Source organism: Indicator indicator, chromosome 1 (genome assembly GCF_027791375.1).
Source record: "Indicator indicator isolate 239-I01 chromosome 1, UM_Iind_1.1, whole genome shotgun sequence".
NCBI classification, from domain to species: Eukaryota; Metazoa; Chordata; class Aves; order Piciformes; family Indicatoridae; genus Indicator; species Indicator indicator.
Genome location: NC_072010.1, coordinates 87001470 through 87022514, shown reverse-complemented (window position 1 = coordinate 87022514; position 21045 = coordinate 87001470). Strand labels below are relative to the sequence as shown.

General features: G+C 45.8%; 1 protein-coding gene and 7 non-coding genes across 8 annotated transcripts; 4 read left to right on the top strand and 4 right to left on the bottom strand.

Moving 5' to 3' along the window:
* Positions 1–282: 282 nt before the first annotated feature.
* On the bottom strand, positions 283–364 carry TRNAS-AGA (transfer RNA serine (anticodon AGA)). Its single transcript has one exon. It is a non-coding gene; the product is annotated as a tRNA-Ser (tRNA).
* Positions 365–600: 236 nt separating this feature from the next.
* TRNAI-AAU (transfer RNA isoleucine (anticodon AAU)) lies at positions 601–674 on the top strand. Its single transcript has one exon. It is a non-coding gene; the product is annotated as a tRNA-Ile (tRNA).
* Positions 675–957: 283 nt separating this feature from the next.
* Positions 958–1029, bottom strand: TRNAH-GUG (transfer RNA histidin (anticodon GUG)). The gene has a single exon. It is a non-coding gene; the product is annotated as a tRNA-His (tRNA).
* A 149-nt stretch (positions 1030–1178) lies between these two features.
* TRNAD-GUC (transfer RNA aspartic acid (anticodon GUC)) lies at positions 1179–1250 on the bottom strand. Its single transcript has one exon. It is a non-coding gene; the product is annotated as a tRNA-Asp (tRNA).
* A 2217-nt stretch (positions 1251–3467) lies between these two features.
* Positions 3468–3539, top strand: TRNAD-GUC (transfer RNA aspartic acid (anticodon GUC)). The gene has a single exon. It is a non-coding gene; the product is annotated as a tRNA-Asp (tRNA).
* A 458-nt stretch (positions 3540–3997) lies between these two features.
* On the top strand, positions 3998–4071 carry TRNAI-AAU (transfer RNA isoleucine (anticodon AAU)). The gene has a single exon. It is a non-coding gene; the product is annotated as a tRNA-Ile (tRNA).
* A 250-nt stretch (positions 4072–4321) lies between these two features.
* Positions 4322–4393, top strand: TRNAD-GUC (transfer RNA aspartic acid (anticodon GUC)). Its single transcript has one exon. It is a non-coding gene; the product is annotated as a tRNA-Asp (tRNA).
* Positions 4394–4888: 495 nt separating this feature from the next.
* CPOX (coproporphyrinogen oxidase) lies at positions 4889–14517 on the bottom strand. The gene is made up of 7 exons (XM_054400592.1): positions 14097–14517; positions 13865–14008; positions 13128–13238; positions 12253–12394; positions 9056–9274; positions 7199–7303; positions 4889–5402 (listed from the first exon to the last, which is right to left on the bottom strand). The coding sequence occupies exons 1-7, from the start codon at positions 14515–14517 to the stop codon at positions 5315–5317; spliced, it is 1230 nt and encodes a 409-aa protein (XP_054256567.1). The 3' UTR covers positions 4889–5314.
* Positions 14518–21045: the final 6528 nt, after the last annotated feature.

The following is a 21045-nucleotide window of genomic DNA, read 5'->3' as shown; positions in this document are numbered from 1 at the left end:
CACCCTGCCCAAGAGGGCGGGGATGATGCAGGGATGCCCTATGCCGGGGATCAGCCCCTCCCTGCTGGCGGGGTGGGTGGTGTCAGGAGCGCTCGCCGTGAGTTGCGCCTACCGACAAGCGCTTTGGAGTTCTTTCGTTTCCGTTTTTATTAGTGGTGAAACCTCCTACGATGTGAGAAAGGGGAGGCCCAAAAATCAAAAAGCCCTCAAAAAACCCCAAACACTGTGAGTGCATCAGGGGTACCGACGGAGGAGGATATTCGGGATCGGGAAAAGTAATGCCGTAGTCGGCAGGATTCGAACCTGCGCGGGGTGACCCCAATGGATTTCTAGTCCATCGCCTTAACCACTCGGCCACGACTACCGTGTGATACATTATTTTGGGTTCCCGCATTTTGCAACTCGCGGCCACCATTCTCTCCCGCCTTTTCTGTTCACGTGCCGTCGGCGGTCCGTGCACGGCGCCACCCTGCGTCGAGCAGCCACAGCTAGGGAGTCGCGGCGGGGGAAGGACGTGGTGCAGCTTCCACGCGCGGCGGCACACGAAACCGCTGATAGGGTGCTGATCCATGCCGTAAAAAAAAAAAAACACTTGCGGTGGGCCGGTTAGCTCAGTTGGTTAGAGCGTGGTGCTAATAACGCCAAGGTCGCGGGTTCGATCCCCGTACGGGCCAAGTGTATTTTTTGAAGAATTCGTTTACGTTTCTCCTCAGTGTTTTCCATCGGAAGGTCCCCTTTGTAGCGCCCGTGATCGGGTCGCACCCAGAAGAAGAGGACAAGCCGGTCAGGGCAGTGCATGCCGCCCTCCATCCTCGCCCTAACGCCCCCTCCACATGCGTGGCAGCCCCCGGGAAGGAACAACCTCCCAGTGTCTCTGTTAAGGCGCTCACGGACACGGACGGGGCCAGGAAAGCGTGGCGGCGGGGGAAGAAGCGAATGTAGAATAAAAAGTATTTTTGCCGTGACTCGGATTCGAACCGAGGTTGCTGCGGCCACAACGCAGAGTACTGACCACTATACGATCACGGCGACTCAGCGCCCGGCGCCACCGGTGCGCACGCAGGTATGTGTCGTAGTTGCGTTAGTCCACCATTAGCGCCGGCGGGAATGGGCTAGTGGAAACTGTTGTGAGGAAAAGAAGCAGCGACGGCCCCGTGTTACCAAAACAGCACCACAGTCTCCCCGTCGGGGAATCGAACCCCGGTCTCCCGCGTGACAGGCGGGGATACTCACCACTATACTAACGAGGAACGAGCTGGGGGCGGCGCGGTGCGGTGGCTGCCCGGAGGCCGGGAAAATGCCTGAACCACATGGGTGGAGCAAGCGGCTTCACAGAGCTCGACGTGACCGAGGTGTTTCGAGTTGCAAAGGGCGCTGAGCTGAGGCGCCTGTGATCTGCCGAGTTTACTTCCCTCTGAGTTTGAAAATGGAGTTTGAAGTGAGTCCTGCTTCATGGAATGGTGGGGCTAAAACGGAACATCTGCACCCAAACCCAGCAGCGTGTTGAATCACAGAATGCATCAGGTTGGAAGGGACCTTCGAAGCTCATCTTGTACAACCACCCTGCAGTCAGCAGTCCAATTAGATAGGTCGCTCAGAGCCCCATCAAAGTTGAACTTGGATATCTACAGGGATGGGGCCTCAACCACATCTCTGGGCAACCTTTTCCAGTATTTCGCCACTCTCATTGTAAAGAACTTGCTCCTAATGTCCAACCTACATCTACCCTGCACTACCCTTGTCCTATCGCTACATGCCCTTTTAAATAAAAGTCTTTCCCCAGCCTTCCTGTAGGTCCCTTCACATACTGATACTACACTCTGGTAATCCATGAAAGGCATGGGCATGGTTTGATGGGTGGCTTACTGCATTCTGAACTTCAAAATACATCTCCCAAGGTACACTCTCTGCCTTTTCCCTGCTAGGAAGGCAGATAACCTCTGTCAGGTTGCTGAAGGCTCTGACCTACAGGGGGGAAATACCTCCAGGGATGGGGCCCTAACCACCTCCCTGGGCAACCTGTTCCAGTGTTCCACCACCCTCATAGTCTTAAGAACCTGTTCCTAAAATCCAATCTAAATCTATTCTTCTCTAGTCTGAAGCCATTGCCCCATTGTCCTTGATGCTACAGGCCTTTAAAATTATGTTACCTAAGTATTTCTTAAGCTTGTGGGTGTCAGTTTGGCTTGTGTGGGGCTTTTGTTGGGGTTGGGTTGGTTTTTTGTTTTGTTTTGGGCTGGGTTTTGGTTTTTTTTTGATTGGTTGGTTGGTTTGTTTTTTAAGAGGGCAAATTCATTTATGGCTTTATTTCTTAAATGTCATTGAGGATTCAGGCAAGCTCAGGACATCTGATTAAAACTGTATGCTGAAAATATTACTTAATCATCTACCCTAAAAATCCTGAGCAAGGGTTTGATTGTGAGGCAGCAGTGTCCTGTGTGCATGCAGATCAAATTATGAACTATTACCATTTTCAGCCTAGTGTACTGTGGTAAAGACTGTATGCTTTGCAGGGGAAAATGAAAACAGAGCTGTAGGTGATACACATTCTCTCCCTGATGTTTTTCAACAATTCAGACCTAACTGGTTGGAAAATGGAGCATATCATAAAAACTTATTAAAGGAAGAAATGGGTCAAGGATTTTAAAAACTGCTGTCAACCTTTGAAAGGCTTTCCATATCTGCCCTTCACAGAATTTCATTGTTGTGGAAACCCACCCAGATTTGATGCTAACATACTTTTTTTGCTCTCTTACTCTGCTGTGTTAAAAGTTGCCTAGTTTTGAGAAAGCTCTTGCACTATCAGGACATATCTGTGCACATTTGTGACACATCTCTCTGCAGCTGTTGTCCTTCTGGTTTCTAATATGCTATTTTTATTAACGTATTTTAGGGTAGATGATAGTAGTTGCAAAGGAGAAGATGACTGAGGAACTCTGCACACACACTGACAGTTTGTGAAAGCAAGGGGCTTGGAATTCGACGATGTCCTCGACCTTTACAACTTTTTAATTTGCTCAGTAATATTTAATTTTGACATATTTTCTGCACTTCTATTTTACATGTGGCTTTCCAGCTGGGAAGGATTCACACTTTCCTCTGAGGACGGGTGGGTTTAGCACAGTAGAAAACAGGACTTTATCACAGATTTAGGAAGTGAGCCTGGTCTTCCCTTCGTGGCGCATTTTCCTTCAGACCGGCTGTTGCAATTCCATGGAGAGCCCTGAGGCTCACACCGCAGCGGGCACACATGCACTTGCACTGACAACAGCCGCAGACCCACGCCACACCCCAGGCTTCAGGTACGGACCCCCACCTGCTACCTGGCTGGGAGATAGCAGCTGGTTTGGCGGCGAACCTCTCTTTACCTTGTGCTGGGACCTGAACAAGCGCTTCACATCGCCGCTCAGCTCACAACCATAGGCGCCTCTTGGGGTGCGGCGGATGAGAAGCTGTTAACGTCTCACTCCTCGTTAGTATAGTGGTGAGTATCCCCGCCTGTCACGCGGGAGACCGGGGTTCGATTCCCCGACGGGGAGGAGGTTGTCTCTTTTTACCGCCGAGGGGAGTGTCTGCGCCTTCTCCTGCCGGCGGAGCCCCCGTCGCGACGAAGCATACAATCAGGAACTGCTCCGGAACGAAGTAGACGGGAAAAGCGAGGCTGGTGTGTGGCCCTGTAGAGCTGCTTCGTGACACCGGTAAATGTCGTTCGCGGACCGGAGGATGGGCCGAAAGAAGAGAAAACAAAACAAAAAAAACAAAACAAAACCACCAGCTCTGAAAGTCTCCGTTTTAGCAATTCTTGCCACCCCGCTAAATGCTCACGCTGCTCTGCAGAGCTCCTTAACAGGACCCGCCGCCGCGGTCTCTGCAAAGAGCGGGGTTCAGAGCACCTCGCAGCAGCACCAGCAGCAGCACCAGCAGCAGTTGCAGTGTCCCCACAGCGTGTTCGCGGGAGTGGCTGAGCTGTGAGCGCGCGAAGAGTGGCTTACAAGAAGGCCGGTTAGCTCAGTTGGTTAGAGCGTGGTGCTAATAACGCCAAGGTCGCGGGTTCGATCCCCGTACGGGCCATTTGTTTTTGGAGAACGCTACCCACTGCTCCCTGTATTTTAGTACTTTGTTTCCTAAGAAGTTTAACACGGAAAGAAATTTTGTAGCCCCAAAAAGAAACGTGACTTCCGAGATTAAACGGCAGCCGTCTTGGCGTAGCTCTGCTCTACTCTATACGGGTCCCCGGGCAACTGCAACTCGTATACTGGAAACTAGCCAGAGGTGACGTCGTACCACGTCACAGCGGAAAGCCAAGCTTTCGATACCTCATTCCTCGTTAGTATAGTGGTAAGTATCCCCGCCTGTCACGCGGGAGACCGGGGTTCGATTCCCCGACGGGGAGAGCGTTTCTTTTCCCGAGATAAGAAATGGGAAGTGTTGCCTTTTCCTCGAGCAAGGAGGCAGTATGCTCTCGCCTTTTCCTTGGGGGCTTCTCGACGACGTTCGTTCCGAGGTAAGAAAGCTCAGCCCCACGCAGGGAGCAGTGTGAGATGCTATCTGGAGGAGCTCAGGGCAACACCCACAGCTTTCTGATCTGTCCCCAGTCTCCCTGGCAAAGGAGCCGGTTGCCTTCCTGTCTTAATCACAGCTGAGATGCACAGTGCAGGAAGATTTTTTTTTTTCCCTTGAAACAGCCAGCCTCCAGCCTCCACTCTCAGCAGTTAAGACTGGGATCCCCAACTCAGAATCTCCCAGTTATACTGCTGTAGCACATCTGAAAGCATTTCCCATCTCTTAAGTCAACGTGGAGAGCAGCAAAAGACATGTGATTAAGTACCACCTTTTCACAACTTCCTGAAAGCAGAGTTTGGGTATGATTTTAAACCTTAATATTCCCTTTATTCTTTAAAAAAATATTTCTAAAACATCTCAACATTTTATAAGGGTAAGCAGTGCTATTTAGGCACAGATAATGCTTTCATTCCATGGGGGGCACACTTCACAGTAGCTTGCCACTTTGCAGTCCAACAAGTGAGTTGAAAAACTTCTTAAGCATGCACTGTGGTCCTGTGAGGGTATTGCCTGTCCATCACAAGGCAACATCAAGAGAGGGAAATAACATTAGCTGATCAATCTTAAATGATGAGTTCACATATTTGCAAGTAATAAGAAGTCTACAGCATTATTAAGGCACCAGGTAAGAGCATAAATAGCTCTACTAGAACACCATGCAACAGCAGTTTGAATGAGCTGGTGGCTTGCAGGCGTTCATGTTCTTTCATAATGGCTCAGTGTCAGCAATCCATCTTGTTCATGATCCACGTCAGTGCACCCAGTCTTTGGGATTACGCAGAACCTCCAAGATTTCTGCTTCTTTTGAGCTCTCTGGTGGTGTGTGCATGTACTCCCACCTGTGGGGAGAGGGGATGCTTACTCAGGCTGCCAGCTGGCTGTGTTTGGACTTGAGTTGCCTGTTCTGAGAAAGCAAAGCTCCACCCACAGCAGATATTCTTGGATTAGGTGACAGGTATGGCAACAAATCATTAAGTCCAGTAAAAACCCACCCAGATAGACAGGAGAAATGTTAGCTCAATCTTTTTCCAAACTTCTGGAGAGGCTGGAAGAACAAAGGTAAAGAGCAATGCCCCCTACTCCGCAATGCCCACCAATCTGCAAAGATCTTTTAGCAGTCTCTTGTGACACACAAGTATCACGAAGATAAGCACAATAGGAACCCAAACAATTTTGACAGTAAGGACACAAGATACAGTTTTTCCAGAATGTGGACTGGAAGCTCTACAAGTCCTTGTTAAATACTGGTTTTAAAACCAAGGGTGAGGAAAGACCACTTTTTATTGAAAAGGCAATTAAAAGAGGCATGACAGAGTAAGAATAGTGTTAGCAGCCACAAAGGGATGGGTACAACCTTTTCCATTTTTTTCCCCAAGAAGGACCCATTTATGCTGTGAAGTGGCCTATTTACACAGACGAAAACAAACAAAATTAGATCATCCCAGCAATGGAATCGAAGATGGGAGCAGCATGCTACACCACCAGGTCAGGGACACATCTAGTAATGGCAGTGAGATGAAGCTATATGGTGAGAACAGGACTGCCTTCATGGTTAAGGGGTAGCAAAGGACAGTTTTCATAGCAGAGGTAAGTCACTAATAAATCTTACGAAATTCATGATCAGGTCTGTGCTACTCAGCATATATAAAAGCAACAAAAAAGGGGGAGTAAACAGTAAATGACAGAGTTTGCTGATATTGCAGGATTAAGCACAATAGGTTAAAAACTAAAAAAGCATTTGAGAAGAGTTAATATCAAGACAAGCAACTGAGCAATAAAACAGTAAGTGAAATTCACTGTTGCTTGAAAGTGATGCACAAAGGAAAAAAGTTACATACACATTAAGAGACTGAGTTAACTTTTATTGCCCAGAAAAGATCTTGGCATTGTAATTCAGTGAAAAAGCCAGCTCAGTGCTTAGCAGCAGTCAAACCCAGCAAACAGCACTTAAGGATTGTGAAAGAAAAAATGAACTAAATCATCATGATGCCATGCTATGAATCCGCAGCACACCTGCATCTTGGATACACGTATGTAGCTTATGCTACCTGTTCAGAAAGGGCATAGAAAACTTAAACCTAGAGAAAGTGGCAAATGTGAACAAAGGTATGGAACAGCCATTGTACAAAGACTACAAAGAGGAGGACTTGCCACACTAGAAAAGAGACAAAAACCCCAGAAGCCTGTAAAATATTAATTATAAAGGAGAAAATGAAAAGGAAGAGAATCTGGTTACTCACTGAAAAGTCAAATGAAGTCATCAGGTGCAAGTAGGAAGCACAAGAGGCACTTTTTCATACAACACACAGTTAAACTGTGGAAATCCTTGCAACATCCTTATCAGGACTGCCAGAAGCTCACATGGTTTCAACACACTACTACACAAAATCTCACAGAGCAAGGAGAGGAAATCGATCAAGTATCAAGGACAAAAAGTACCACTTCTTGACAAAAAATATCTAGGCCACATATTAATGCCAACTGAGTGAGTGCAGTAGACCAGAGAAGCATCTGCATGTATTTATCCAGTTCCAGTATCTCGATTAAGAGAGTGGACACCATGACAGATTGAATCCTGTAAAGTGTTTTAGTGAGAACAGTGCCTACCTGCAACTCCACATAATCATGACCTTACCTTGCAGTCAGTGGCAGAGACATAAGAATGCTTTCAATTCTTGATCCTGGTGTCAGGAGGCCAAACTTTGTACCTCTGTCATAAACCAAGTTGAACTCTACGTACCTATGGGGAGTGAAGAGATGCAACAGAAAAACAAGTTTGTTATCAGAAGTCAGTTAGTTGTGTCTTCCTCAACTCACAGACATCAAACAAAACCAGGCTTGCTGCTGTGCTGGGTGTCAGAATGAACCCTGTTTCAGGGCCAATGGTTCTCTAGCACCCTCTGCATAGGAATGCAGGTGTGACCTTGCCACTCCACAAAGCACAGAAGTAATCATCTTAAGCTAAGAGACTAGAGCAGACAAACTGTTCAAAGGAGCACATTCTGCATGGTCTTAGTAGCTCACTTCTCCCAGGTCTCAACACTGCTGGCAAGCTTGGTTATGTTAGTACTCTTTTGTGTGCTGGTCTCAGACATTAAAAGGAGCCTTAAAGGAAGGTCAGAACAAGATTTTGTTTCTTGGCAGATCTGGAAAGCAGCAGGCTGGGGCTTTTAAGTGCTGGAATGGTTTTCTGTCCCTAGCTCAGGAACAATGACAATTCTGAAGTAGAGGTTTATCTTAATAACCAGTACTGTGGTATTAGTACTTAACAGAGGTTCAGGAAGGGAGGAGCTCTTCTTCATCTGCAGAGAGTTTTACCTAACCCAATAGCCTACAAACAGGTCCAGGGAAATAAGCAGGCCTTATAAGCTGGTCCTGACTGCAGCTTAAAGAAGCTATTCCTCCTTACTACCTTAGGAGGGTTGCTAAATTCTGTCCACAGACTGGCTCGTGAAAGCCCAACGCTCAATGGAACAGTCCCACCAAATTAAGCATTTATGCTTGAGTGACTGATGCAGGCCAGTGATCTAAACTTGAACACTTATGCCCTCTCTACACTACTCTCTCAGATTTCTCTGCAGGAGAGGCAGAAACCAAAGAACACTCTCTAGTTCTGCACAAAGCACATGCATTACATGTGGACATGGGACTGCGGGACATGGTGTAAATAGCCATGGTGGTCAGAGGTTGACAATTGGACTCAATCTTAGAGGTCTTTTCCATCCAAAACAATTCTGTGATTGTATTCTCATTTCTCCATATGCTTACACAATCACAGGACATAGGATAAGGAGTACAACTGTATCTACCAGTGTACTTCAGCTTTTGATGCAGTGACAGTTGTTCATCATAATAAGCCTCCAAAAGTCTTTTAGGTGACAGTGACTCTGCACCATGCCAGAAAACCAAAACCTCCCTGTATCTTTATCCCTTTACAGAGTTCACTGCCTCCTCATTTCAATGCCATGATCAAATGAAATACATTAAGAAGCTCAAAGTACTCTTGGGTGCATTTATGACTTTCTGGGGTTTAGCTTCATTACTGAATAGGAAGCATGACTCCCTCATACTTATCTCCTCATGTCACAGGGAAGTCCTATATCCCATTATCATGAAGCTGCAGGAGAGGGCAGAACTCAGGACAAGAGGAGCACATGCACCTCTTTGCCTTACAAAGCAGCAACTTCTCTTGGTTTTTGAAGTAGCTGGAGAGAAACCATGACATTTTGTAGGAGTTGCTTGTGCTGCAACATGGAAGAGTGGGAGATACAGATGAGGGTGTGCTAATACCTTCTTTGCACCCTCCTCAGCAGTCAAGCGTTGGATTAGCTCTGTGCACAAAATGGTGAAATTCTCTTGTGAGCTTTAGAGCACCCGTGCAAACTCAGCTCACACCACACAGGACAAACTTGTAACTATTAAGAACTAGCTGATTTTTTTCTCGCTAGCATAATCCACCTCCCTTGTATTCATTTGGTCCTTCAGTACTCACCGTCCTCTCCGAAGCTGCTGCCATAGCTTTTCCTCTGGTGTGAAGGAGTCATGGCAGTGCCTTTTCACAATGGGAACGTAACAAGGCACCACAGCTTTGGCACAGCTCTTCACAAACTGGAATACCTCCTCCTTGGAGGGAGAGTCCACATCATCAAAGAATATGCCTCCAATCCCCCTTCGCTCACCACGGTGTTTGATAAAGAAGTAGTCATCACACCTAGAAGCAGCAGCAGAGGATTATTAATATGGGCCACAATACTCAATGAAATGAGAACTCAAGCAGCTATGTGGCACAGGAGAGCACTAGTGAAACACTGATGAGAACTCAATCCCTGCCATGCCAGGTGTCCTGACACTTCACTGATTACCACCAGTCAGGATGGTCCAGTACCCTCTGGAAAGCACTCCCACCTTCACTTATGGCAAAAACTCTTATGGCATGGTCTTTGCAAAGCTACACATCACCACACAGTCACTAAACATCTCACACTCAAACACAGCAGATGCTTCCACGTGGAGTAATCCAATTCATATCATAGAATCATAGAACGGTCTGGGTTGGAAGGGACCTCCAGGGGTCATCTAGTCCAACCACCTTTGCAGTCAGAATAGATCAGGCTGTCCAGAGCCCTGCTGAGCCTCACCTTGAATATCTCCAGGGATGGGGCCCCAAACACCTCCCCAGGCAACCTGTTCTGGTGTTCCACTACCCTCATAGTATACAACTTATTCCTAACATTCAATCTAAATCTACTCTAGTCTGAAGTCATTGCCCCACATCCTATTGCTACAGGCCTTTGTAAACAGTGTCTCTGCAGCCTGGTAGGTCCCCCTCAGGTAGTGGAAGGCCACTATTAGGTCTCCCCAGAGCTTTTTCTTCTCCAGGCTGAACAAACCCAGCTCTCTCAGCTTGTCTTCATAGCAGAAGTGCTCCAACCCCCTGATCACTTTTGTGGACCTCCTCTGGACCTGCTCCATCAGGTCCATGTCCTTCCTGTATTGAGGGCTCCAGTCCTGATGCAGTACTCCAGGTGAGGTTTCATCTACACAGAAGGAAGCTTGATTTCAAAACTTCACCCTCAGAGCTCTTTCTAGATTTCATTCCCAACATTATATATAGATCCCAAATTATTTGTACAACTTTCAGAAGAACTCAAAATAAACTTGTAAGAGAATCTCTTTTTGCCATTCTAATAAACTAACTGATTTTCCACATCAAAACTAAAATAATCTAAAAACCCAAGACCAGGTAAGAAAGCCATTGTCACTTAAGGAAAAATCAAAAGTGAGGCAGCCTTCCTTGGAAAAAGGCTTAATAGCTAAACTTGGAAGATGGAGTCATTGTAGCAATGAGTCTTCATGGCTTATGTTCAAGTTTATGAAGGATTAAGTGCATCTTGTCCTACAATAGAAAGGCAATTAATCTCTTTTATATTTACTGGGAGTATGTAGGCATGCAATTCCAGTAAGTTAGTGATTCATTCTATCCACACCCTATGTTGCTTACGGTTACTTGCTTGGGTAGCCATACCCTGCAAGCAAGTCTTCATGTGGAGAAGTAGAAAGGAAGTAGGAAGCAGAAACCATCACAGAATCAGTCACAGAATGGGTTGGGTTGGAAGGAACTTTAAAGATCATCTAGTTCCAACCTCTCTACCATGGGCAGAGACACCTTTTAAACAACTAGACCAGGCTGCTGAAAGCCTTGTTCATCCTGGACAGTTTTAATCTACCCTCCTCCAGCTTAAACCCATTCCCCCTTGTCCTGTCACAACAGTAAGGAAACCTTGCCTTCCTCTGGGACCAGTTTTTGATATGTGCATCCATCCATGGTTGCTGTTCACAAGCAATAAAAATGACATGGCCATAGCAGGACAGTGTGGAGATGTACCCGATAAGCTAAAATAAAGGGATATTCACCTATTTGGTTTTTTGTACTGGCAGCAGGAAGAGTTACGAAAAAAGACTGAGTCAGAAACGCAAAACCTGGCCAAAGTCTTAAAGCTAAATGAGGGACATAGCATGGTAAGTGCAAGAAGAGCTTTTATGTTTCAGAAAGGTAGGAAAAGGGGCAATGCTAATTAGTAAAAGCTCAGAGGAGATTCATGCTTCTCTGGCAGCGAGAACCATGTCCTACACAGCTGCTGCTTAAAGCAAACAAGCTGGGATAGAAAAAAAACGGTCTTTGTCCATGGGATACAATTAGTCCTCCCCTGAGCTGCCCTCAGACTAAGAACAAATGTCCTTCTCTCTAAACCCCTGCTAGCTTACTTAGGCTGCAAACAACCTGACCATTAAGGCAGACACTGAACAGGCAAAAATTCCTCAGAGAACAAGACTTAAGGTCAAGAGAACAAGTCTTAAGGTGTGCTTCCCTACTAAGTGGTTGCCACCCAAGCTACAAGACCCACTTTATCTCCTGTCCACAGGAAAAACCTGGTAGCTTACAAAAGGGTAACCCCTCCTTCCTGGACTCCACAGCTTGCAGCAGATAAGGTTATCAGACACAGAACAGCAAGTCCCCTCTGAACAGTGAAGTATAGCATCACTTTTATCAGTCAGCCTAAGAAGAATGGTCAAAGCTTGAATCTTTAGATTAATATGCTGTTGAATTCTCACTGAATATGTCACTAGAAAGAAAAAAAATTACAGCTCCATCAAAATTATGAAGCTTCTACATTAAGAACAAGCTCCTTCAGCTACCTGGCCAAAAAAACCCCAAAAGTCATGAAGGTCACACTGAAAGCAGAAAAACTGGAGTGGAATTTTCAGAACTGCAGCCCTGGCCTATAAGCTCATGCTAAAGTCAGTCATGCACATTTACCATGAATTCAATGAAAGCAGAATTTGTGTAAGTCTGGAGTTTTGTCCTGATTTAACATCAGAGGCTACCATTACTTTTTGAGTTGCCTACCGAAGTTTGCGGTTTAAAAACCAGCTCATTTTTTATTTGACTTGTAGACTTACGATCCTTGTTGTCAGCCCTCTAATTTGAAAAACTCAGGCCTCTGTAAATAAAAGATTGGTTTTGACTACATTTTGCCCTCCTACACATCTGCTGGTTTTCATTAAGGTTTGCTGATACTTTTCAAAAAGCAGCAGAACCTACTGTCCCTGGAGCACATTTAACTGGCAACATCCAGTGCTGCCTTCTGCCTCCACAGAAGGAACCCAAGAACATCTCTCCCCACATACCATTTCTTGTACTTGGGATACAGCTTTAGGTCATGCTTGTCACAGGCTTCTTTCAGAGTCTTGTGAAAATGAACAGCATCCTCTTCATTCAAGTAAGTTGGAGTGAGGTCAGTCCCACCACCAAACCACCACTGTTTAGTTCCTATAGGAGGGAGGCAAGCAGCAACATTTTTTCTTTTAAACTTCAAAACGGCAGTATGTTGCTAGTGGTTCACCAAGAAGTAACAACTACTTTTACAATACCGAACAAGACATTGAGTTGCTGGAGTGTTCCAGAGAAGGGTAACAAAGCTGGTGAAGGGTCTGGAGAACAGGTCTTACTAGGAGTGGTTGAGGGAACTGGGATTGTTTAGCTTGGAGGAGACTGCGGGGAGACCTCATTGCTCTCTACAACTCCCTGAAAGGAAGCCGGAGTGAGGTGGAGGTTGGTCTCTTCTCCCTAATATCAGGTGATAGAATGAGAGGAAATAGCCAGAAATTGTGCTAGGGGAGGTTTAGGTTGCATATTAGGAAAAATTCCTTTCTTGCAAAAGGCAAGAGGCATTGGAAGAAGCTGCCCAGGGAGGTGATGGAGTCATCGCCCCTGGAGGTGTTCAAGAAGTGTGTGGATGTGGCACTTCGGGATGTGGTTTCATGGCCGTGGTGGTATTAGGTCAACAGTTGGATTTGATGATCTTAGAGGTCTTTTCGAAACAAAACAATTCTATGATTCTGTGATTATTCAGTGGTGTCCCTAAACCTCCATCAGGAAAAATCTTGAGTTTGAGATAATGTGATGACCAGTGATCAAGAGATCCAATGCTACACAACTGACTCTTGGCACAACTGGGAACAAACCTGCTTCAGTTTTTTACCTCTTAGACTGAAATTCTTACCGTCGGCTTCTTCAATTTCAAAGTATCTGTAGTTGAAGTGCATGGTTGGAACATGAGGGTTCTTTGGATGGATAACAGAGCTCACACCCATGGCACAAAAAGGCAGCTTCCCTATATAAAAAGATGCACAGAAAAAAAGCCTTCAGTTTTTCAGGTAATTTATTATCATTTAAGGAACATCAATGTTTTTTCTCCAGGTTCCAAGCTACTGTTCCACTACAAGAAAACTCCTCATGGTGGGTCACCACAGTTATGAATCAATGTGCAATTTGCTTCTCATCCACAGTTCTCTGTGCACCCTAACTAAATGCTTTTTTCAGTATTTGTCCTGAAATGAAACAGTGTGTTAGATAAGGAGCATTCACTTAAAATTCAAAACACTGCTAAGGCTTTCCATCACACTCAGTCCTCAAAATCAACCTTTGCTACACAAGTGTGGGTTGAATCCTCTTTAGCCTTCCAGTCTTTTGGTTTTCACTCTCCACCTCTTTGGTACAGAGCGCTGAGCTATGGTGTTGTCATTATTAAACAACCTACACTGCTTAAAGTGGGGCACTCTTACACCCAGCTTTTCAGGGGTATGAAAGTCCACCTGCCAGGCTTACTGGTTGGAAAGCCCCTCGATACAAATGAAACCCTTGAGCTTTGCTCGGTCCGGCCTTCTTTACGTTCTATTCAGAGTCCCCGCAGGTGAACGCGTCCCGGTCCCCAACACCACATCCCCGCCGGACACTTACCGTCTTTGGCCTTCAGAGACTTGCCCCTGCTCCGCATCTGCCGCGCTGCCTCCTCGGACAGTAGCCCGAACACGACCGACACGTTCACCCCCGCCTTCTCGAAGACCTCGCCGTCCTGCAGCACGCAGCTGATGCCGCCTCCACCTGCCAACACCAGGGTCACCCTGCGCCGGGGCTGCCGCGGACCCCTGGCGTGCCTGAGCCCAGGGCGCCTCTCGCAGACCCCTCATACCTTCCTTCCTCTCCCAGGTGTCGACAGCGAAGGAGGCGCCGGGATCCAGCGCGGCAAGGGCGCGGCACACCTCCCCCTGCGTCTCCATGATGAGCAGTTCCATGCGGCTCCGCAGCTCCCGCCGCCGTCGCCGCAGCTCCCGCAAGCCGGTCACCGGCGGCGCCATGAACCGCTTCTGCAGTTCCTCGTCCTCCTTTTCATCCTCCTCGGCCACCGCCATCGCGGCCCGCTGCCACTGCCAAAGCCCTAGCCCCAGCCCACCCAGCGCCCCTGCCGCTGCCAACACCGCCCGCCGCCCCCCGCGACCCGCCACCGCCTCCCGCGGCGCGGAGCCTAGCGCCCGCCGGCCCGCCACGGCGGCTAACGCCAGGGCGGGCGGGCAGCGGGCGGCGCCGCGAAGCAGCTGAGCGGCCGCCGCCATGACGAGCACCAGAGCCGCACTACCGGCGGGGCGGGTCGCGGCCGGGGCGGGCCGCGGGCGGAGCGGAGGCCGTGCTCGGGCGGGCCGGGCCGCAACGCGCGGAGTATAAATTTTTGATTGAAGAGGGGGGATAATGTCCGTGTATGAACAGGACAGCCTGTCCTGGATGGGTGCCGCGGGAGGGTGCTCAGCGCCCTGTAACTCTCTGGGCTGGATTTGCGCCGTGCTCCCCGCCCGGGCCGCATCAAAAGAAGCGCGGCCAGCGGGTCGAGAGACGTGATTCTGCCACTGAGACCTCACCTGGAATGCTGTATCCAGCTCTGGGGCCCTCAGCACAGGAAGAACATGGACCTGCTGGAGGAGGTCCACCAAGATGGTCAAAGGACTGGAACACCTCTTCTATGAGGACAGGCTGAGAGAGTTGTGGTGGTTAAGCCTAGGGAGGAGAAGATTCTAGGGGGACTTCATAGTGACATTTCAGCATCTGCAGGGGGGCCCACAGGAAGACTGAGCAGGGAGTGTTTGCAAGGGCATGTGGTGATATGACAAGGGGCAGCGGTTTTAAACTTGAGCAGGTTATGTTTAGACTGAACGTTAGGAAGACGTTTGTGGGTAGTGAAATACTGGAAACAGGTTGCTGAACGAGGCAGTGGAGGCCCCATCCCTGGAGACATTCAAGGTCAGCCTTGATGAGGCCCAGAGCAATCTGATCTAGCTGGTGATGTCCCTGCTCACTGCAGGGTAGTTGGACAAAACAACCTTGAAGGGTCCCTTCCAACCCAATTCATTCTATAGTTCTTTCTGTGGTTAGAACCTGACTAGTTTGTGCGATGGGAATATTTCCCATGGTTTTGAGAGGGCATACACTTATGCTTTCCACTTTTTTTCGAAGTTGAAGCTAATTTTATTTTTTGCTAATAAAACAAGGATTTAGACGAATAAGTCTGCAGTGGCAGACATTGAAAAGTACTGCATAACACCAGCCTTGAATTTGCAATTTGATTTTCTTGATGCTGATGTTGGTGCCAGATCTATTAAAATTATTTTCTGTTTTCTCAGATTCCTCGACATGACTGTGGATAGCAGCACAGCACAGCAAACTAAATAGCGCAATGACAAAAAACCTTAGCAAGTAAATTAAATGACAGTTTTCCTCAAGGAAACACATAAATGACAGTGCAGCTGATGATGATGCTATACTGAACCTAGCTATGAGAGTTTTCTTTCAAATCAAACAGCTCATTTATTTAAGCTTTTGTTGTTGCTGTTGTTTGGGTAGTTTTTTTGTTTTTTAATAAGCACACTGCTATTTTCCAATAAGTAATGACATTTGTTAAGCCTGGCATTAACCGAGGACCCATGTGAGGGTTAGGCTGAGAAAAATATCAGCTACTTGCCCAGCCCTGCAATGTTTGTACTCTTTTTCTTAGAAAGAGTGAGCTTCTAATATTTCAGAACTCTTCTGCACCTACAGTAACCAAGAGGAGATCAGTTTCAGGGATGGCTCTGTGGGAGGCAAGGTGATTTCTCCCTAATATAGCTGGAGACTTTATCTGTTCCCTTCAATTGTAATTTAGAGGGAGAAATGTATAAATATATACATTTATATAGGAGATACATAGAGCCATAACGTTCACTTCCTCATTTCTGATCTGATTCTGCTCTTTGGCAGCAGAGGATGCTGTGAAGCTGCTGAAGCTCTGGGCAAGGGAAGGAGACCTCTGAGCCGGACTCTCTTCTGCCATCAGCTGGAGGACAGGATCCTTGATGAGCCAGGAGACATGAGACACTGGAGACAGGAATGAGGGAAGGAGTGTGTCACTTTTTTGCAGGACTGATCTGCTGCTGAGGGAAAAGGATGCTACCATCGTAAGGGCTGTGACAATTCTGCTTAATTTGGCTGCACTAAGCAGCTATTTTCACAGAGCCAGCTGTAATAGCTTGGTTTCTTCTTGAATTGCATCCACTAGATTTACCTAAGCATTTTCATACTAACTATGTGGACATTGTACACTTCTGTGTTACTTACTGTAGTAAAACTCTACTCTGAGTGGGTTTCTCAGGCACTAATATAGTGGTGGGGGGGAAATAAATACTAAGGCATGTAAAATGCATTCATATTGATGATTGTTTTTTTCTATATTAGTTTGAGTGCAATCTTAGGTGATATCTGGTAATTCAGCTGGATGGGATGTCTGGAGGTCTCCAGGGGTTCACTGTTCCCATCTGGATGAGGTTACTTACAACCTTCCTTGTGCAACTGCATTTGGAGAAAAACTCCTTCTATCATGCCTGGAATCTTCTTCCAGTGCTCCACCACCTCCTCAAAGAAGATCTTTTGTATCTAGTAAGAATTTCCTTTGCTGCAACCACATCTTCAGTTCACCATCTTGATCTTGCTGCTGACTCTTAGAAGCTGGATTACTTTACAGACTAGAATTTCTCAGGCTGGACACTGAAGCACATCAAAAGTGGCACCTTTTGTGTGGCTTAGTTTATATGTGTACAGCCAAATTGTGCATTGCAGAGAGTAGCTCAAACTTCCTTTAGTGTGTGGACTTGTGTACTTCACGTTATTTCAGCTTACCTCTCTTTACAGTAGGAGCATGTACTGATGTGTGTGAGAGGGTCAACAACCTAACAGTGGTAAGAGGCAAGAAAATGACACAGCTTACATTTTGATCCACATTTTCAGTGCATGGTATTGGTATGAAGGGTGGAGACTTTCAGCTTGTGTGTATAGTGCTGATTTTCTGTGCTCCTCTGTTTCTTTGGAAATACAAAAGGAAGAGGAAAAAGATGCTCAGAGCTTAGATTAAAGCCAGAAAGAAAACCAAAGTCTTGAGTTCCCTTGAAATCTCTGGGTCACTTTTTAAAGTCTGGCTGAAAATTTACATGGTGAAGTTACTTTGAATATTGTATCCCTTAATGAGTCATTAATTTTTGTACCTGTATGTGTTATGGTAGTGAGTTTTGCTTTCAATGAGATGGAAGCCATTTAGACTTGCTTTGTAGCCAAAACCTTCTACTGATACAAATGAGTGTGATTCTGGAGATGGTTGTAAGGCTACAGTGGTTTGGGGAAAAAAAAAATAAAAGAAGAATCTGATCTACAGCTTTATGAAAGGTGACCTTAAATGAATAGAATATTCCTAATTTTGTTGTTGTTGTTTTTTTACCAAACAGAAGAAAAAAGCTCTGAAACTCCTCTGATGTTTGTATTTAGGTGCTGTCTACCTTCTTTTTCTTTTTAATCATAATTTATGCACAAAGGATAGTAGCAAAAGAACAAGAAACATTGAGTGTTCTAAGGTGGTGAAGCACAATCAGACCTGACTCAGACCAAGACAGGCACAATGCTTTCACTGAGGCTCCTTGATGCTTCTGTTTGAGCACTGAATGTATGCAGTGACTTACCAGAAAATTAAAAGAAAAAGGTTTGTTGAGAAGAGGAACATTCCCCATCATGCTGGGGGCATTTCTGTTACTTCTAAAGTTAAAGGAGCCAATCTTATCCAGCTTACTGTATCACACAAAGCCTTGATTGTGACTTCAAAGTGATTCTGAGGGCTTACAAAGCTGGACAAATACTGTTGTTTAATGGAGGTCAGCTCAAATGTTTTGTCTGACAGTGTAAACTGAATTTAGTTAGTATTTCAGTGTGTCGTCAGAAGTAAAAGCTTTGGGGGGCTGAGCGAAAACAGTAGGTGATGTGAAGCTTGTAAGAGAAAGATAAAAACCTTTTCTTCTGTATTTGTCATCTCAGTAATTTGTCTGGATGATAGGTTGTTAGGAATCCCTCCTTTTTTTTTCTTTATTTGGTCCAGGATTGATTATCCTTGCTATATGAAGGAGGGAAAGGATAACTACAGAAAAAAGAAACTGCTGTGCTTCAGGCACCTTCCGGAAGGTAAGAGAAGTTATGAAAGGCTTTAGGAAAGCCTTTTTTCATCTTACTACTTGATTGCCTTTACAAAGTTAATTAAAAAGAGGAAAAAAATTAATCATAGATTCATAGAATGGATTGGGTTGGAAAGGACCTTAAAGGTCATCTAGTTCCAACCCCCCTGCCATTGGCAAGGACACATTCCACTAGACCAGGTTGCTCAAGGCCCAATCCAACCTGGCTTTGAACATATTCAGGGAGAAGGCATCCACAACCTGCCTGGGCAACCTGTTCAAGTGTCTCACCACCCTTACAGTAAAGAATTTCTTTCTAATATCCAGTCTAAATCTACCCTCCTCAAGCTGCAATCCATTTTGATTTGCCCTATTACTACAAGCACTTATTAAAAAGTCCCTCCTCAGCTTTCCTGTAGCCCCTTTCAGGTTCTGCTATAACGTCTCCCTGGAGCCTTCTTTTCTCCAGGCAGAACAGCCCCAACACTCACAGCCTGAAATGTACCATCATCCAAAGAGTGAGTCCCCTGGAGTGGTTTGCACTAACAATCAGGCCCAAAACATGCATCACACAATCTTCATAAAACATCAGGAATTTTCCAAAAATATAGCTGTTGCATATGTGGCTTCACCAAGGCTAAACAAAGTATAACCTATTTCCTGGGCTTCCAAAGAAAGGGAAAGAATGAGCAGGAGTGATTTGTTGAAGGGGATTCCCTATTTATTTTCTTGTACTGGGATCCAGATTAAACACCCTATTGCCCTCATGACAGTGTCACAATAATTATTTTTTTTTCCTCTTACAGCCACTGTAACTGTTGACCAAATGTAATGTTTGCTGTTAAAGTCTACCAAAAAGCCAAAATACACACCCTTCTGTCTTCTCTGGAATAATCAGTATGTTGTTTATGGTTGAGCTAAAGGAGCAGCTGAGTTAGCTCACAAGTCTTAAGAGACTTGTGTCTGTAACTATTTCAGAGTAACAGACATACACTGTAATAGTGTGCTTGAAACTGCTCTACTCTCTGGGCAGCTCTACAGAGCTCCAGAGATTTACAGTCTGAAATGCTCCTGTGTGACTGCAGAACTGAGCTTCAAACTTGTAGATCTTAAATCATGAGCTTATGCTGCCAAAAGTTCAGTAATGTCCCCCAAGAAGCCTTGATTCTAAGCGTGTCAGGTAGCACTACACATTTTAGCGTGGTATAAAATAAGATCTTTCCCACTCTCACCAGAGACATGCTAATTTTTTTTTTCTGTGGTAACTGCAGGAACTGGGATTAGAAGAACTGCAGTGCTGGTTTGGTATCTTGTGTGTCTATAACCTTTTCTGGTGTAAGGCACGATGTCAAGATGAAAGCTGTGTCACTAGGTTCAAGGTCCTCTTTAACCAACTGGATTGAATCATGTTAGCACAGTAACTTTGTAATTGTTCACATTTGTTTTTTACAGCTTGCCTCCATTTTAAAGATTTTTACATCAGAGAATCTCATAATCTGCCCTTGTTGATCAGATTTCTGCAAGATGCACAGAAGTGAACATCTTAGAGCATTCAGCAGGTTTGTAATCATGAGAGTTATTAAAATAGAAATCTTAGAGAGGAAGTACCTGTGTCAGTGCCACTGCCCAAGATGGCACTAGCAGGAAGACTAGTGGCAGGAAGGGTTGGGATGCATATGTGGAGAATCAGCAGAGAGCTTTAGGATGGGAAAGCAGTTTTCTGTAGAGAAAGGTGCTATGCTCACCCTTGCTGTCAAGGAAGATGACCGGTGTTAGAGACAGTACACAGGAAGGGTGCTGTGATCATTTAGAAGTTGGCGGTTTGCGATTAGTGATGGTTTCTGGCTGTGGCATTTTCTGCCCTGGTAGTGAGTGCCTGGTTTACCATCTGGTAGAGCTGTAGGCTTGATGTACCATCCTAATCATACCCTTACACTGTACTGTGAGGATAAGGTCAGGCAGGAGGCTTATGGAAAAGGAAATAGACTAGTTTTCCTGTGTTGCTGCTAGAAAACTAATGATAATCCTTTTATTATTTTAATTACTGTCGAGAATTCCCTTCCTTGTGCTGTTAGTTCATCTAATATATAACTACAGGTTTTGCAATGGCTGTCGTTCTGTGATCAGATCTAACTATCAGACCTGATTTTCTCCATTGATTTAAATCTAATATAGTCATTCTTCTCCTCAGGGTGAGCAGAATTAGATCTGTTACCTCAGCATAGAAACCTGGTGGGATTGTAAGGTCTGTCTTGAGCGGTGTTTGCTTCTCTCAAAACTCTGAGAAACAAAGAAACCACTGACCTTGTGTCTAGCTTGAAAAAAGGCACCTTAAAGGGCCAATCGATAAATATTTTGGCAGCACTCTGGTTTTAGTCTTGCCTAAAAGGAATTACCATCTGTTGAATCACAACTTTCACTTCCTCTGTTGTCTACGTTTCTTAATCTTTCATCTCATACTGGTCTAGTTCTGTGGATGAGGCAATGTTACCACAGCAGAAATGATCCTGGTGGGCATGAAGCCAGAGACTGCAGAGGCAAGTCTATGAGGAGGGCAGCCTGGGAACTAGGTTGGAGTGGCGTAGTGGAGCAGCCCCCGTACAGGTGGGGTACTTTGGGGGAGAGCAG

What these genes read in the sequence shown, in the direction of transcription:
- CPOX (XM_054400592.1), bottom strand. Translation starts at nt 14,517, where the DNA reads ATGGCGGCGGCCGCTCAGCTGCTTCGCGGCGCCGCCCGCTGCCCGCCC. An exon ending in CACCTGGGAGAGGAAGGAAG is followed by an intron (nt 14,009 to 14,096) that starts GTATGAGGGGTC and finishes TGGTGTTGGCAG; the next exon opens with GTGGAGGCGGCATCAGCTGC. An exon ending in TCTCTGCCACTGACTGCAAG is followed by an intron (nt 5,403 to 7,198) that starts GTAAGGTCATGA and finishes CTCTCCCCACAG; the next exon opens with GTGGGAGTACATGCACACAC.